The 17,279-nt window shown below is 28.8% G+C and overlaps 1 protein-coding gene across 3 annotated transcripts in view; it reads left to right on the forward strand.

Annotated features, from left to right (window-relative positions):
- Window positions 1-14,970, forward strand: part of LOC118180504 (tektin-4-like) — a 40,214-nt gene extending 25,244 nt beyond the window's left edge. For all 3 annotated transcript variants that reach the window (XM_085810432.1, XM_085810430.1, XM_085810431.1), the window contains exons 4-8: window positions 31-101; window positions 2,602-2,748; window positions 6,910-7,132; window positions 8,489-8,643; window positions 10,016-14,970. In XM_085810432.1, the coding sequence (XP_085666558.1) occupies window positions 31-101; window positions 2,602-2,748; window positions 6,910-7,132; window positions 8,489-8,643; window positions 10,016-10,229 (810 nt within the window). In that variant the 3' untranslated portion in view covers window positions 10,230-14,970. The remainder of the gene's footprint in view (window positions 1-30; window positions 102-2,601; window positions 2,749-6,909; window positions 7,133-8,488; window positions 8,644-10,015) is intronic.
- Window positions 14,971-17,279: the final 2,309 nt, after the last annotated feature.

Below are 17,279 nucleotides of genomic sequence, written 5' to 3' on the forward strand. Positions count from 1 at the left end.
TACTTTAAAGATTGCTTTCTTTGTTAATAGGAAATAGAAATCATTCATACTTATCAGGATCTTACCAAGATGATTGTTGGAGAATTAGAAAATCAAATAAGGTCAGTTTTAAATACTAATAAATAATTAACTATTATTAAGAAATAAATGAAACATTAAAATTGTTAAAAATCTTATATAATTTTTACAAAACAGATATTTATATGTTTTATGCAGTTTTCATGAAAATTGATTTTTATCTAATTCATAGAATATAATTAATTGGAGTGTATTTGAAGTAGTTATAATCAGTTAAAAATAATAGTATTACTTATAATTTTATTTTATTGTTAACTGGTACATAGGTCAAAGCTATTTAAGAAAGCTCCAGTAATTTAAGACATTTCAGTGAATTAAAGAAACCATATATAGAGAAAAAATTGGAGTCATATCTTCCATAATAGAATGCTGAAAAAATTAATTAAAAAGTGTAATTATATAAACCAAATACATTGTACTAAAAGCATCACTTTTATTAAAAGATGATACTTTCAGCAAATGAAAATTTGCTATTATCTATTACTTGCAGTTTAACTGAAGAATCAAAAGTTACTCAAGTTTAATACTGTCATAATTATATACCTTTTTCATTATGCACCTGCCTCAAATTTTGATGGGTTTTCTAATTATAAACACATAATTAAATGTGTTAAATTAAACACACATACACACAAAAATGGTTAGATTCACAGGTGGAAAGGAAAAAAAAATGGCAGGTGCATGACAGATTGTATCAATAATTATAATTTGATCCATGGCATCAAATTATACTTTTATCATAAATTCATTGATTTAGCCCAATAGACTGGAATCAAGTGTTTAATTCAAAATTCTCACCTTCAGTCTTTGCTTTGAAAAGGTCGCATTCTAAACTGCAAGAAATTTTAAAATGCACTTCTGAAACAAAATATAATGAAAATTCTGATAATTGATATTTTCTGGTTTATTCTGCAATCATTGTGGTTATCTCTGAAGTAAATGCCCTAACTACAGTTAAATAAATAAATTCACTGAATACAGAAAAGTTTCTTTTAGATTACCAACCTAAGTGAAGAGTTAATTTTGAGAAAATTATATCCCCAGTAACAAAGGCATGAGATGGCATCACATGGCAATTTAACTCAGATATGAATATCAAAAGATATACTTAACCAGCAAGTGTCAGTTTGGGGGGGGGGTGTATTAAGAAAATTCAAATAATTCTAAAAAAGGGCCTAATATGTATTATTGTTAAATTTAATATTGATACTATATGCTGTAATCATATTGTTTTATATATGTTTTCAAAGTTGCACCTATGGAAATCTGAGTTACAATAATATGCTGAATGACATTTGTTGGAGGTGCTAAAGCAAAAAGAATCAGTGTTATATTCACATAACTAGTTCAAAGGTTTAAATATAAAACCTGCTTCTTCAGCTTTAGAAGTGCAAATGGCAAAATAGAAGTCTGTGCCCAAGTGATAACAATGACAAGATTGAAGTCAAGCTACAAGCACCACCTTTTGATGAAAACTGAAATCACCGTGAAGTAATTTCCTTAAAAGCTGAAGGTAAGGACAGATTGGAAAAATTTTTATGAATGTGAAACACCTATAAAAAAATCTGATTCGCCAATGGAAGATGTTTTTTGCTTGGTTCAGGAAAATGGCAAATGTGATTTTCAGACCTTTTTCCTATGAAGAAATATGAAATTTTAAGGCCTTTTTTAATTTGAGCAATAGAAATTCAAACATATTGGCAAGGAATCCTCTATATATTCCAGGAATTCATATCTAGAATGGGGTTTTTAAGTATAAAACTGCAAATTTTATTGATAAAAGAAGAAAACGTCCCCAAAATAAAATTTCTGTAAAATGCATGTAATTTTACAGCTAATAGAGGGAAAGAAAGGAATGACAACAGAATTCTTGTAATCATCTGAATATGTTGAGATGAGAATTTTTTAACCACTTGATCAGTAGCAAATGCTTTGAAGTATGCAATCTCTTGATAAAAAACTAAACAACTTAAATTACTCCCCCCCCCTAAAAAAATCATCCGTTGGTAAATTAGATTGTCTAGAGCTGTTTCACCTTCATAAAATCCACCTTTACCCTCAGCTTTTAAGGAAATTACTTCATGGCATTTTCAGTTTTCATCAGTAGCTGTTGCCAGTATCTTGATCTCCTTCCTCTCATTGTTATTACCTTAGCACAGCTTCTGTTTTGTCATTTGCACTTCTGTAGCTGAAGAAAAATGTTCTATATTTAAACCTTCAAAACTAGTCCTGCAAATTTGTGAATATTACACTGATTCTTGTTGCCTTTAATTTTTGAATGAGATAAGAAATTACATAATTTCCCAAGATACAACATATGAATCATATGAATGTGCATTCCCATGTGAGAAAGAACAAATGAGTAATCATATCTGAATTGATAATTCATCTGATATATGAATGTAAAAAGTGTTATGCAAAAATTTTTTGAATGTGGTCACTATACAAATTATTTGCTAAATAACAGCAGATAAAAATAATTCATATATATATCAGAATTTAATAGCTTTTCATGACTTTCAGGAGAGATCAACAGGCTAAAATAGAACTGGAGAGAGACTGGAGTGATAAATGGGAAGCTTATAACATCGACACAATATGTGCCCATATGCAGAATACTTCTACTGAACAAATTGCATTCTATACAGGACCACAAAAAATACCTAATAAGTAATGTGTACTTTTATTCTTTTTTAGTTTATATCAATATTAGATCTGTGGAGCATAATCTACAAAGTTTTTCATCTAATAAATACAGCTTGATGAATATTCCTTTTGTATACAAACTCTCTTCTAATTTTAAATACTACCTAAAGACTATTTTTTCCTTCTTATACATATGTGTGCATATATATATATATATATATATATATTATTTGGAGTTCCACGCCTTGGTAAGTCAAATCAGCAATGATCCATGCTGATTGTGGCTGTTGCTGGATTTTTCTCCAATCATATCTTATATGTGCTTGATGGGAAGATTGATTGATTGGGTGATCTTGCAAACTAAAGCAACATGTCTACACTCTGCGTAGCATATTGGATGATAGCAGTAATATGGAGATGAGCAATATCCTGTTAGAAAATGTACCATCGAATACTACTTAAGAATCGCAGCACAACCAATGCAATGACCAGTCTGATGTTCAAGTTTGGTGACAAGGTGTATGGGATAACAGTGAGAGTGCTTTTGCTATTATAAAAAATTGCTACCCCCATAACTCTTGATGTAGGTTCAGTGTGTCTATGTCACAGACAGCTTGGTTCCAAGCACTCACCTGGCCTTCTTCTAACTCAGGAGTTAGAAGAGAATGGCTAGTTCATACAGCTTTTCCCCCTGAAACATGAAATGAAGAGTGATGACATAGTCTTGGTAATACTGACTGCAAAGACATAATTCACAATAAAGAAATTAACATTTTAAATTTGAAAAACCAGCTTTAAAATTAACTGTGCATGAAACAAATAGCTATAATTTAGAAGAGAAGATGTTATTGCTGGATGCATTTATAACATTTAAAAAGTTAATAATATTTATTCATTAATTTTCAAATAATATATAAAATATGCTCGAGTTTCATTTTCTGAAACCTTTCAGTTTTTTCTCCCTCCTGTGCATTGATTATTAAATCATGAAGAAAAAACTATGGTGTTCATCATCTTATCTTCATTTGAATACTGAGTAGGAGAATTCTACACTTTCTAAGATAACCATAATAACAACTTTTTAAAATTAGCCCCCTTCCTGGATAAAAAGTAGTATTAGATTGGCATAGTTTTTAACATATATGGAATTTTTTTCCCTGCTGCTAAAGAAGAGAAACTTATGTTTGTTAGTCCTTGAAATTGATAGTTTTATCCAAAATTTAATCTGATCTAAGATTGCTTTTTCAGCCTAATTATATTGGCACGTTTCTCTCCTGATTTGACAGTTTAATTATAACAGTTATTTTTTAAAGTAATTTCTAATTTATACTCATATCTATACACATACATTACATTTAAATAATACAAGACCATTGCTTTAAGTCTGACAAACAACTTTGCTCACAGTACCTAAAGAGAATTATTTAATTTTTCAAAAGAGAAGCTAAGGCAGAAGATCTTTTTATGTGAAACTACTTTGATATTTTATACAATCACAAATTACTTAAAATGTTCATCTAGCCTTATTTTTTACAAATTATCAATGAATTCTTGTTTATTTTTGCAGGTAGGGCATTCAGCAAAATTTACATCATCATTTGTGAGTTTTGTTTTAAAATCATTCGTATCTGATTTATTATTCTTTGTCATCATTTTTATATTTGGCTTCAAAATGAATTTTCTTCAGACTTAATTCATGTAGTCTTTGGAAAGCCCTCTGCAATATTTCTCCTTTTTTTATTACAGCATTAGATTTTAATTTTTTTAATTTTTTAATTTTAGAGGTATTTTAACAGTTTCTTTTGCATCAGACCAAGCAAGTGATTTTTCATGTCATCTTCATAAACATGGCATAAAAAATGTTCGCTACAAATTTTTATATTATTGACATTAACTGAATCCTGTCTTCAGCACATGTATTTATTTTTTTGGCTGAAAGCAAACTATCCTTTGGGAAAACACAAAATACAATATCCCTACCTTTCTTATTTCCATCAATGTTATGGCATTTTGCTACAGCGCAAGAAGAAACATAAACAACACAAAATTTAAAACAAAAAACTGACTAAAATTATAGATACAAAATTTCCTAAATATTTTATATTTCTACAAAACAAATATATGTGGTTAAAATTAATATGGGGTGTCCACATTACTAGAATATCACTTCGCAGCAGAATAGAACTAAGGTCAAAGCCAGATTTGATGCAGCATAGTGATGTCAGACTACTTCCTGTTAACTCCCAGTACAAAGATCGTGTCGGTGAGGGGTCACTCAGAGGAATGACCTAGCCTTTATCTTTAACCCTGCTTTTAACCAACATACAGCCATTACTGTCATCAACAGAAACGGTTTTCGTCTTAGAACACAAGCGATTTTTATTCCACCTTCCAATGAGCTCTATTTTAACACCATCAAGATAGAGTGTAAGTCACTGATGGCAGTGATTTGGAATATAGGGCACCTGTCTTTAAGCTGTCTCTGAAGCAATCGATTTGTTTCAGTTTATGGTGTCACTCTGGTGCCAACAAAAGCTCGAATGGCTACTGCAGATGTAATGCGATGTGCAACAAACATGCGGCGTATTCAGTGGTCATCCCTTTGAGTAAATGGCACATGTGCAACTAGCCCCCATCCTTCTTGAGAGAGTACCTTCCCATGACCACTGCTGCCAGTATACATGCAAAGTGGATACATTCTTGCCAGGTCTTGCCACAGTATTACAAAAAGAAAATCCACCTTCTTGTTGCTATATTATATAGCCTCATTCAAACTCATAAAGCTACTGATATTGTCTTCTTCGTCTCCTTAAAAGCATTCTTTACTCAAATCTCACTCACTAGGCCCAACTTGGAAGAAAAAGTGTTTACATCTCATATTTTAAAGCAAATGGAAGTTACATGTTCATAGAGGTGCTATTTGTGCCACATTTATTATCTAACACAAGATGTCTCAGATGTGCAAATAATGCCTCTCAAATTTCATTTATCAAATACAATGGATTTCCCAACCATTCTAAAGGAATGGCTTTCTTCACTGACTCTCTTTAATTTACTCTATCATACAGAATATACAACATAATCATAATGCAAGTAATTGCACATAAATAATTTTAAAATAACAATTAAATTAATGTGAACAAAATTTTTGAAAAATGGTTTATTAAATGTATGTTAAATTATTTTTTATATTATAATGATTTTTAAATTTTATAAACATAAACAAGTTTTCAGAAACAAAATCATAGATAAACGCACAAAAGTTCAATTTTAATTAACATGATGGTTATATTTGCTGTGTTGATGCAATGATGGCTGCACTTGATGTATTAATGCAATGTTTTTAATATTTGCCATAAGATTGCTTAATTTAATTTTTAATTCGTCTCATTCAAAAATATTCACAGTGCTTTGTATTTTCTATTCTAATTTCATGTTCTTATTTTTCATTGTGTTTCCCTGTGTTCTTCTGTTTTACTTTTGTTATATTATCCTTATCGCATACAAAAATTCATATTTTAAAAAAATAGTATTGATTTAAAAAATTTATTAAATAATTTTAGTACAATTTTTCTCTTATATTTATTTTTTATGATTTCCTTCTTTGCTACATACATTTAATATATGAATATAATATATGAATCAATTATCAATTTTATTAATATTTTTATTGATACAATTGATGTCAATCATTTGTCAATGCATATTTGACTATTGACCTCTTTATGATCATTAATCCCTAGGAAATCAATTCTGACCCCACTGAGAACCCCTGATCTAACACAGCTCCTTCTTCATAGCTTCCTTAGTCATGGGATTTCATTTTCTATTAGTGTATATAAAACATTAAGTGAAGTATATGAATTACAAACTAAAGTTCAACTGTTTAAAAGACTCCAGAGCTATTTGTTAGTTAGGAAAATTTTATTGAGTATTTGTTAATACAACTACTACTAATTGGTCCAAGTATCAATCCTTGAAAATATAAAAAAATAACATTTAGAAAAAAACCTACTCCAAACAAACAAAAAGTCATAGTGTTTTGTTGCACTTAAATGTCATTTTTTAATTTCTTTAAAAGAACGGTAACTTAGCTTTAGTATAATTATAATGAAATATTTACACATTTAAACATAAAATTATAAATTCTTTCAGAACTGAATGGTAAATTTACATCTAATTTAGGTGGTCAACACCTCAAGAATGGATAGAGTTCACTAGACACAGGTTATTCAATGCCAGAAATGAAATAAGGATGACATCTATTTTACGTGACAAAATCAACACACATTTGCAAAATGGCTACCAAGATCTCAGGTGCCAAGCTGATCTTGTTGAGTCAGTACTTGCACAAAGAATAAATGAAATAAGTGACAGTCTCTATCGACTGAAAAAGCACTTGCAGTTGGTAAGTACATATCATTGTTAATGAGGCATATATATTTGTAATAGATATTAATTTAAAAGAGAGACATTTGTAAGGTTGTAAATTTAGCATGTATATTGTGATTCTGATAATAAAATACATTCTTTAATTTGATAACAGAATAAATGAATAAACTATTAATTGCTGATATGACTAGCTTTTCTGCTAAGGATGGTCATAAAATAAAACTTTTTGAAATCTTCTGTCTAACAATGTATTTATTGTGCTCTTCATATGTAAAGATTTAAGTATAAACTACAAAACTTCTAATTTTAGTCAATGCATTTGACAGTGAGGAGGTATACTTATGATATACCTCCTCACTGTCAAATGATTTTATGAAATATTCATATAATCATTTGACAGAAGAATATTTCATTAATATGAAATATTCTTCTAGCAAGGCTGATAGTAGAGATAAGAAGGTTACAAAAACCTCAGATTATATCTCAAGGGATGTTCTTGATCAAAATTATGCTGTAACTTAGACAGGAACCCTTTTATGCTTTATAATAAGTTTATGATCCAATCCAATCTAATCTTGTTTAATGTGCTACTGCATAAACTCAAAATTTTGGACTTTTTTTTTTTCTGCTTAACAGTAAATTCCTGAAGACCTTGTAGTTACAGTATCCATTTGATTGCTTAACTTACGTTCTAGTGAAAATATTATTTCAGAATAATGCATATCTAACCATTTTTGTTATATATGAGTCATTTGGCAATGCATCTATTCTTTTGTATGTATACATATGGACAAAAGGAAACCTGAGTTTCCATTTTCAGCTTTTCCCTTTGCTAAATTTATATTAGTTATGTTTAAGTTTCCTTTTTTTTAATATGATTCTGATTTAATTTTTGTCATTTCTGATGTGTTGCACTAAATTATTAAGGTAAAAAATCTGAACATTATTTAGAGATTTGCATATTCATTTATGGTTATCAACAATTAATAGAAAAATAAATGCTACATAGCTGGAATAATATTATGCTACATAAAAGTATAGCTGTACATAGCAGTACTTAACACGCTATTATTTCAGTATGAAAATTGATATTTTTTCCAGATATTCAGACTTATGAAATAGTGATATGTTTTGAGAAGTCATAAAGTGTAATGTTTACTCCTCTAATATACTTCATAATTGTTCTTTTTATGTAATAGATATCAATAACTCATAAATAAAATATAAATAGTCTCCTTTCTGAGCATTTTCCTCTTTGCAACTTTATTTTACTAATTATAGTAATTAAATCTCTTTGTTAATTTAAAATGCAGTAGTAATTTTTAATGGTATAAATAGATATATAAATGATTTTACTTTATCTCTTATTTAGGTTATTTCAGATATTGCTGAAGCAGAAAAAACTATAACCTTCTTAAAGACACAAATATTAGAAAAAGAAGCTCCTCTAAAGAAAGTACAAACTCGTCTCCATATGCGAAATGAGCGTCCAAATGTGGAACTGTGTGAAGATAAGGCACATACAGGGTATGTGTTTTTAAAACTATTTAAAATACTCCATTTTAGTTGTATAAATTTATATGAATATTAAATAGCTTTCTAAAATTAAGCATTTAAGTGAATTAACAGTGAAATGCTAAATTTTCATTAAACATTCTGCAGGGATGCTGACAACATAGAATGTTTCAACAATAATATTACAAAAGATATTTTAAAATTAAAAAATAAAATATTAAAATTATGAACATAAATTGAAACTTTTTTATTGGTTAATCAATAATTTAAAAATTAGAATTTCAAGTTTAAAATATTTGTTTAAATAAAAATTTATATATAAACAGAATCTAGTTCTCAATTTGCTCTTTTACACATAATTTCTTACATTTCTTCATCACTATAATCTTACAATTCATATATTTCACTCTGTAAATTTTGTAATATAATCCATAATTTTGAAAGCATTTATACAGACATGCTGCTAGATCACTGAGAAAAAATAATAATTAATAAAAGGAAATAGTCCATTTAAAAATAAAATTAATTAATTGAACTGATCAGCAGTAGTATTTACAATTATTTATCATAAATAAAATTATGTGGAATTTGAATTTAATTTTCAACAGAATTAGTTTTTATTATTTTAATATAATAGCAAAGGAACATGCATATCCATTATAAAGGCATATTAAGGACCAAATACTATGAATTAATCACAGTTTGTCCCAGACCAATAAAATTATAGAATCTATTATACTATTTCATTTCTAGCTTCATTCTCAGAGGCTGAATAGAGTTTTACCCCATGTATAACATTAACACAAATTTCAGAAATTCTTCATAAAATATTAGACAGATAACTATAACATGCTGTTTTAAAAATTAAATTTTAAGCATTATATTTATATGGTTTATGATAGATACAATTTTTAGTAATAGGATTGTTCAAATCAGAATAATATCAGAGAGCATAAATGCTTATCATAATTTTAAATGTTAGAGTCCCACAATGGCCAGATGCTAAAGCTGCAATACTGTGGTAATTAATCTTTAAGTCTTTAAGCTGAATGAGCTGGCTGCATGTTGTTTCTTAAGGCAAATATGAGCCAGATTCCAATAGAAAATCCTCCCAGAAAATATCCATTTTGATTTCAGATAGACCTCAAGTGCTTTACCATAATCAGTTAGCTAATCCTTTAAATAGCAAACTAGTATATTTAAATATCTTTGTATTTTTAAAATATGTTTAAGATATGTATATGGATGCGGCAGATATTAATATAGAGAAAATTGCAATAAAACTGTTTCACATTTTAAATATCAGTAAATTTTTTGTAATGAAGTGTAGAATACTTAATTATTTAAAACTATCATTATGTAACTTTAAAAATTTATTTTTCAGCTTAATTATTGAATGTCGTGAATTGGCAGCAACGATCCAAGCTCTCCAAGAGCAACTAGCCCGGGCTGAGGCATCCTTAAGCAATTTGCAAGAGACAAGAAGAGATTTGGAAAGAGAAATAGCGGTTAAAGAAAACACACTAATGGTTGATAAGAATCGAGTTCAACCCTTGAGAAAAAAATTCCCAGCTCGACATAAGTTGCTGGGTTATTAACTGTTATGCTACAGACATTTTTTACTTTTTTAAGACAATACTTTAGATTCTTAATCAAAATTTTTACCAAGCATTTTAGAACAGCAACATAAAATTCTAGGGAAATAACAAATGATACTTCATTTTATTTGGTACAATCTGTTCGTACAAATATTTTTAAAAAATCATGTATACTTATGTTTATGCGATTATTTAAATCAATGTTTGTGATCTACGTCACCAGAAGCTTAAAAATAATTCAATTTTATTTCTTGAAATTTGGGATTTTCATGTACCCAGAAAAGTATTAGTTTAAATTCAGAAATTAGTAAAGTCTATAAAACTGGAAAAGAATCTTAATGAAAATTAGGTATTTATGTATGATTATATATTAAATTCACAACAAATTTTGCCTTATCAATCCAATATTTAAAAGACATAATATTGTTTTGGTGAATTTTCAGCTGTTGCTACATAGTTTATAATATTAAAACAAAGTAAATGGACACTATGTCATTTTAGAGATTCATTTTATCACTATTCATTTACTTAATCTCATATTTTATACTAAAGTATGACCTTTTTTTTAAAAAGCACTGAAAGAAGACTCTTCACAAACCTCATGAAAATTTATATCTTAAAAGATTATTTTTAGAAAATAAAAAAACATTAAAAAACTTCTTATAAATTTTTTAACAGTTTAATCTATTAGTTTTTTAACTTTAAATGATGTTTAAATTACACATCAAAATAACTGGATAAAATTTTATTTATGTAAAGATTTAACCATTCCTTTTTACATATCAGACACTAATAAATGGTTTATGTTAAAAAAACAATTATTATTTAATAAATAGTAAAAAATGGCAAATTCTGTTAGATGCAGATACTAAATAAGGCTGAATAGAAAGAAAATAAAAATATCTTCTTATAAAGCTTATTTCTAATCCAAAAATCAAGAAATCATCATATTTAATATAAAAATTAATACAAGATTTACTTATAAATGTCGCTTGTTTAAAATTTGCAACAACAAAAAATACTGTTCCCTTTCCCCTTGTAGTACGTGATATTACATAAATGTGATTAAATTCAGAAATTCCTTGGGCCACTTTTAGCCAAGAAATGGCAGCATATGAGACACATATCTGAGTTGAAGACATTCTCATTTTTGTCAGGTAAATAAGAATAAAAGGAGATGTTCTTCTTTGTCTGTGGCTGATGCTTTCGAGTTCTAATAGTAGCATTTCAGTTTATATCCAGCACATGTTACTTTGAAAACTTATTAGGGACATGAAAAATTGGGTGATTCACAGAGGTTAAAAAGCTTTGTGCATTTCATTACCTGTGGCGTCCTGGTTGATTACAATTGATGAATTTTCCCGCGCAAGTCTTTTTTTTTTTTTTTTTCCTTCCAAAAATTTGAGTTTCGTGTTCAGTTCTTAACATTTATATTACAATCTCACTCATGGCCAAAGGATTACTCACTCTACATATTATGTAACATTTGCTGATTTTGCTATTGCTTCATAATGAAAAAGTGCCAGAATGTTGAATTCTGAAGTGCTTTTCTTAGATTAATGATGCCTCTGAAAAACTGAGAAGAATCAAAGATAGCAAAATTGATTATGGATACTACATGAGATTGTAATACTAATATATACATCATTCACCATAGCAGCTAATGATTACACAAACAGACCTTTAAAATAGATTCCAGGCATAACATTTCACAGGTAAGCCTAAAATGCAACTTAATTTTTTATTATATGATAGATTTGTATTAATTACTGAAATAAAAATTGACACCTTGTTATATTTATGGAATTCTTAAGTTGCAACTGGCATGAGTGGTAATTTTTTCCTCTTTACTACAGATAAAACTAAATAATTGGTAATAGATCTTAATAGTACTATAGTCTAATAATTAAAACCTACTTTTTTTACTACTACATTTCCATTAACAATCATTTATATTTTCCACACTGTAGAATTAAATTGCAGCATTTTTAATGCCATTTTCATTTAAATTTTATTAATTATTGACTGAGATATACAGTGCAAAGTGGGCATTCATTAATATGGCCCCTTTTGCTGATGAAATGTCAGTATACGAAATACAGCAGTGGGAAAATGTGGGGTCATTTATTTGAAGGCTGCAGTATTAATAATGATTTTATTGCCATTGGCAAAAAGAAGCCCTGCTTTTCATGGCTGTAGGCATCAATCAAAGTTGTAAATTACTTGTTGAGTATTTTTTTATTGACTGCCTGAACTCTAATCAGTAGGCTTACAAAGCAGTGTCTATCATTACAGCATTTTTCAAATGCAATATTTTTGCAGCAATAATAAATGCAGCAATAATTTTTGACAGTTTAGAGGCAAACTTAAATTATGATTTTAGCTACAAGCATATAAAAACATCATTACTATGAAATAAAGGTATTTCTAGTTTCCTGTCATATGTTAAAACTTGTGAGAAGCACATTATATGATAAAAAATCAGTTGTTAATTCTTATAATAATTTTATTGATTATTAGTTCATTAAACTTTGTATTACCTACAAGAAACATGAGGCCTGCTTGAAGGAAACAAATTAAGAGCTTTTTACATAAAAATGTATTCAAAACAGATGAAAATGGGCCTGGAAACATAACTTTTAATCTGGTCTGTAGCTGCAATGAATTCTGTAAGGATCTGACAACACTGTAGTGTTTGCTAAAGTAATTAATGATTTTTTTGGAATTTCAAACTAAGAGTATTTGCCAGATTGATATAAGTTCAATATATTGATATAAGATCAATATGTTTAAAAACTGGGAAGATACATTAAAGTTCCTTTAATATGCTTTGGCTTAACAAAAATTTAGCTTTATTATTAAATTCCTCAAAAAAATTAATTTTTTGTTTAAAAATTTGCATTGAAGCGTAATCAATTGGTTTTCTTTGTATTGTTAGAGAAAGCAATGTTACATTCTAACATACTAATTAAATCAGGATCACTTAGAGGTTCTCCCTCCCTTGGTGACACAATAGATTCAATAATAATCTGACTGCCTGATAGTTTTCCTCTGCTCACAATAATTATTAGTAAAAGCAAAGATAAAAAGTTCTGGTAATTGCCTTCCTTACCCAAATATACCAATTCTTAACATGGACAGTTTTAGCTCACCCAAACAAACTATCAACTTAACAGCAATAAAACATCATCTGCAACATGATAATTAAACACCTGTATCTGTTGCTCCTGCAGAACATGATTGTATGTTAAGTTTGAACATGTTCAAGGCGTGAATTTATATTTCTTTAGGTTTACATGCAGAATAAACAGATCAGTTTTTACTTCTTTGTACGAAGTAAAAAAAAGTATTGCAATCATGAAAAATTCTGGGTACCATATTTCAACGAAATATCCATTTTGATTGCTATTGAATGCAATTTAACGATGTTTTTGTGTGACATCTGTACGTAAGAACAGAACAAAGGTCTCTTTTCCCCCCAAACAAATTATAAAACTGATTTAAAATGGATTCAGAAGAGATTTTTTCGTGGCGTCTGTACGTACTTATTATGTATATATCTCTCATAACTTGAAAACAAATAGCCTCAGAATGTTGAAATTTTGTATGTGGGACTGCTATGACATGTAGATATGCACCTCCCTTTTTGGTTGCAATTGGCCACACCAAAAGTATATAAATATGTATATATATCCACTCTGTTACTTGGCTCAGTGAGCTCGGTTTCTTTACTCTTATATGTTTGCAAATTGTGCAATTTTTGCTTTAAAAATGATTGAATTATGTTGTTTTTATCTTCTAGTTAAGGTTTTTGTGCTTTAAATGACCTGTATGTTATAGTTGCAGAATTATCAACAATTTAAAAGTTCTTTAAGTACAGCTAAGCCTAATTTTTTACCATAACAGCCATATTTGCTTACATTTGAAACTAAGCAGAATAATGGATTTGTTACCAATTTAGAGAAATTAAGATTAGCAACAACAAAATAAAGTCTTCTTTTATTATTGCAAATTAAATTATACTCAATCCATTCTGGAATTATCATTTTATCAAATTATCCCATATGTTGACTCAGCATAGCATCCACAACAAATTAAATGCTTCTACGCCTTCAGTGTCTTTTTGCTAAGTGAGACCAAAAGTAAACTTTCAATTTTGTGCACCAAATAATCTGTCTTCTTGCACGCTGGTCGAATTGCTTCCTTTTGCCTAGAAACTAATTTTAATTGTAATTTGGTATTTGTTTTTTATATCTTTAAATTTTTAACGAGGATATTTTGTGTTTTTATTATTTTTGCCTTGGCACAAAGTGAGAACTGAATTTAATTGAATGAGAAATACATCTCTAATGAAATTTGAGGAAATAAGTGTTTTATATTAGTAGAAAATACTGTCACCAGTCTGTTTCAGACAGAGGACAATGTTTACGAGTAGTACATGCGCATTAGGTAAGCAGCGCTAAATCATCTGCGAAAAAGGTGTTTTTTTTTTTAGATGAGATACCCTTATTTTTTTTTTTTAAGTATTTCAGACAATTCAGTATCTGTGTATCAGCTGTATACAAAACTAATCTTATTTCATGCTCAATTATCAGTATTTTTAATTTATAAAAAAGCCAGAGTTCTTTTTTTTGGCAATATGTTTGACTGTTTAAATATATTTGACATGTATACTGTTGTCTGAAACATAAACAATTTTTATTTTTTAATCTAATCCCTAATAAAATGATAAAAGAGCAAATGGTGTTTTGTTAATTTTTGAAATGTTTCGAGACACGTAAATAGCATCATTAATCTTATTAATTAGTATATAACAATGTGATTTGCATATTGCTGCAATTTGGATTTCCCTACAGTGTAGAATTTCAGATGCTTGTGAAGTTAAAGGAAAGCTAAATTGTGATCTGATAACAATGAACTTAATGTTTTAATGTGAAATAGGAATTTTTATTTATAATATTTTCTGAAATTTCTTAGTAAAATTGCTAAAGATGTATTAAATATTCTATCAAATTATTTTTACTAGAAAATCTGAATTTAACAGTGAAGGCTAACCAAAACATGTTTTAACCTTTTGTTGCTCAGTGTTCTACTATATGGAACACCCAACTTGAATCGCTTCTGAAACCGTTAAATTCAAACATAAATGCATAAAAATGCCTTTATAATATACTTCGAATTTCTCTTTTTAAATAGTAGATGGCAGCATATCACAAAGAGACCCAGAATTTTCATTTATGATCTGTTCTTAAAATCCACTTATTTTCTAATAATTTTCTTTTTCTTTTTTTTGTGTGATAAAAAAATTTGTTTGAAAAAAAAAATTCCGTATAATTTTGATGGCTGTACTCTATATTATTCGTTACATATTTTTTTACAATTTTCATACAAAAAGCTTGCGCATAAGCATGAACGGGGTGTTCCATTAGCGGGAACACTGCGCCTTTAGCGATCTCACGGTATTACACATCAGAACATCTGTCTTAGTAGAAAACATCTGTTGTATATGTTTTCTATTTCCGTTGTTTTGGGGGAATGAAGTCAAACAAAGCAGTCTTGAAGGGTGAGGTGTGGTTTGTACTATGAAAGCCCTAATATGGGCATCTTGGAATTTTTACGAGTAGTTTTCAGGCGGGAATTTTATCAGTAGCTTGAGTCATTTTAGGAGCTGCATGAATTTTTTGCTTTCCCTTTTTAGTCTCATTCCCGTTTATTTTCAATAATTGTGTAGATATTTTTTGTGTATGTATATTTTATCGCTTAATTTTCTTTATTGTTAATATTATTTGTAGTTAATATTTTATTATTAATTTTCCATAAATGGCACGTAGAGATCTCACTCTTTCCGAAGTGCTAAAAGTGCTTCATGAATTACCCTCCGATTCTGAATCGGAGCATGAAGATAGCAGCGATACTGAGATATACACTCCTGAACCACTTGTGTAATCCGATGATGATATGTCGGATGAAACTCATTTATTTGATGAGAAAGTTGATGATCCATATCACCAAAGCCTCTCTACGCAGCCTCAAGTTTTTACTTGGAATTCTAAACATATTGTTGCATGGAACAGAAGCCGCACAAAACGAGTTTTGTGTTCAAAAACCTGCAAAGTTGGTTTGTGCTTCTATGAAAACGTGTGATATGCTTTGAACAATTTCACGAAGCTAAGAAATCGAAATATTTTTAAATATTTTTGTATATAGGACGTGTGTATATACATATATTTATCTCACTTATCCACATATATTCAAGAATGTTGTGTATATCCAGAAAACCATGTATAAAACCATAATACAGTGTTTTTTCATTAATATACAAAAACATCTACTCATTTCCATGCTTCACTGCAATGCTCGCTTAATTGCACTTTTAAGAGCTCTGGCGGTGCAGTTTTCTACCTCATGGGAACACCCACAGAATTAAAACGGTAAGTGCAATTTTTACAAAATTTGACCTGTATACTGCTTTAGGCCTAGATAGACGGCATACAACTTTTTTTGTTGAAATTCCGAATTTAAAGTATAGTGCACCACAAAGGGTTGCGTCAAAAATTCGCAACTTGATATCTGTAAATGCAAAGTTTTGTTAGTTATTCAGCTTAGTTACTCTTAGTTATTCAGCACATCTATTATAGTATAAAATATAATCTGTTTTTGTCTGTGTATTAAAAAACTGCATGTAATTTTTGATTTATACATATTTTTTTTACATCAAATTTTGGATAGTTCTTTCATGGTTATAACAATGAATTCAGATGAGCCCCTAAATCAGCACCGTGTTCAGCTTTTCCATGATAAAGCTAATTTCTTTTGTGAATGAGGAATTATGAGGTGCATTAAAAAAGACAACCAATTATCAAACAAAAATGAGCAATATATTATTGACTGCTCATTTTCTTTATATAAATAAAGAATATAGAAAAAATGCATCATGACACTTTAAACCAAATATAATAATGAATACCATGATAGTAGTATAAAGTGGATCACTAAAGTATTGATTTCAGAGAATGTTCTGAGGTATATGCCAAATTATATTTTCATAAA

The sequence above is a fragment of the Stegodyphus dumicola genome, chromosome 2 (assembly GCF_044657685.1).
Source record: "Stegodyphus dumicola isolate Sdum_Otavi_A_Nest chromosome 2, ASM4465768v1".
Classification (NCBI taxonomy): Eukaryota; Metazoa; Arthropoda; class Arachnida; order Araneae; family Eresidae; genus Stegodyphus; species Stegodyphus dumicola.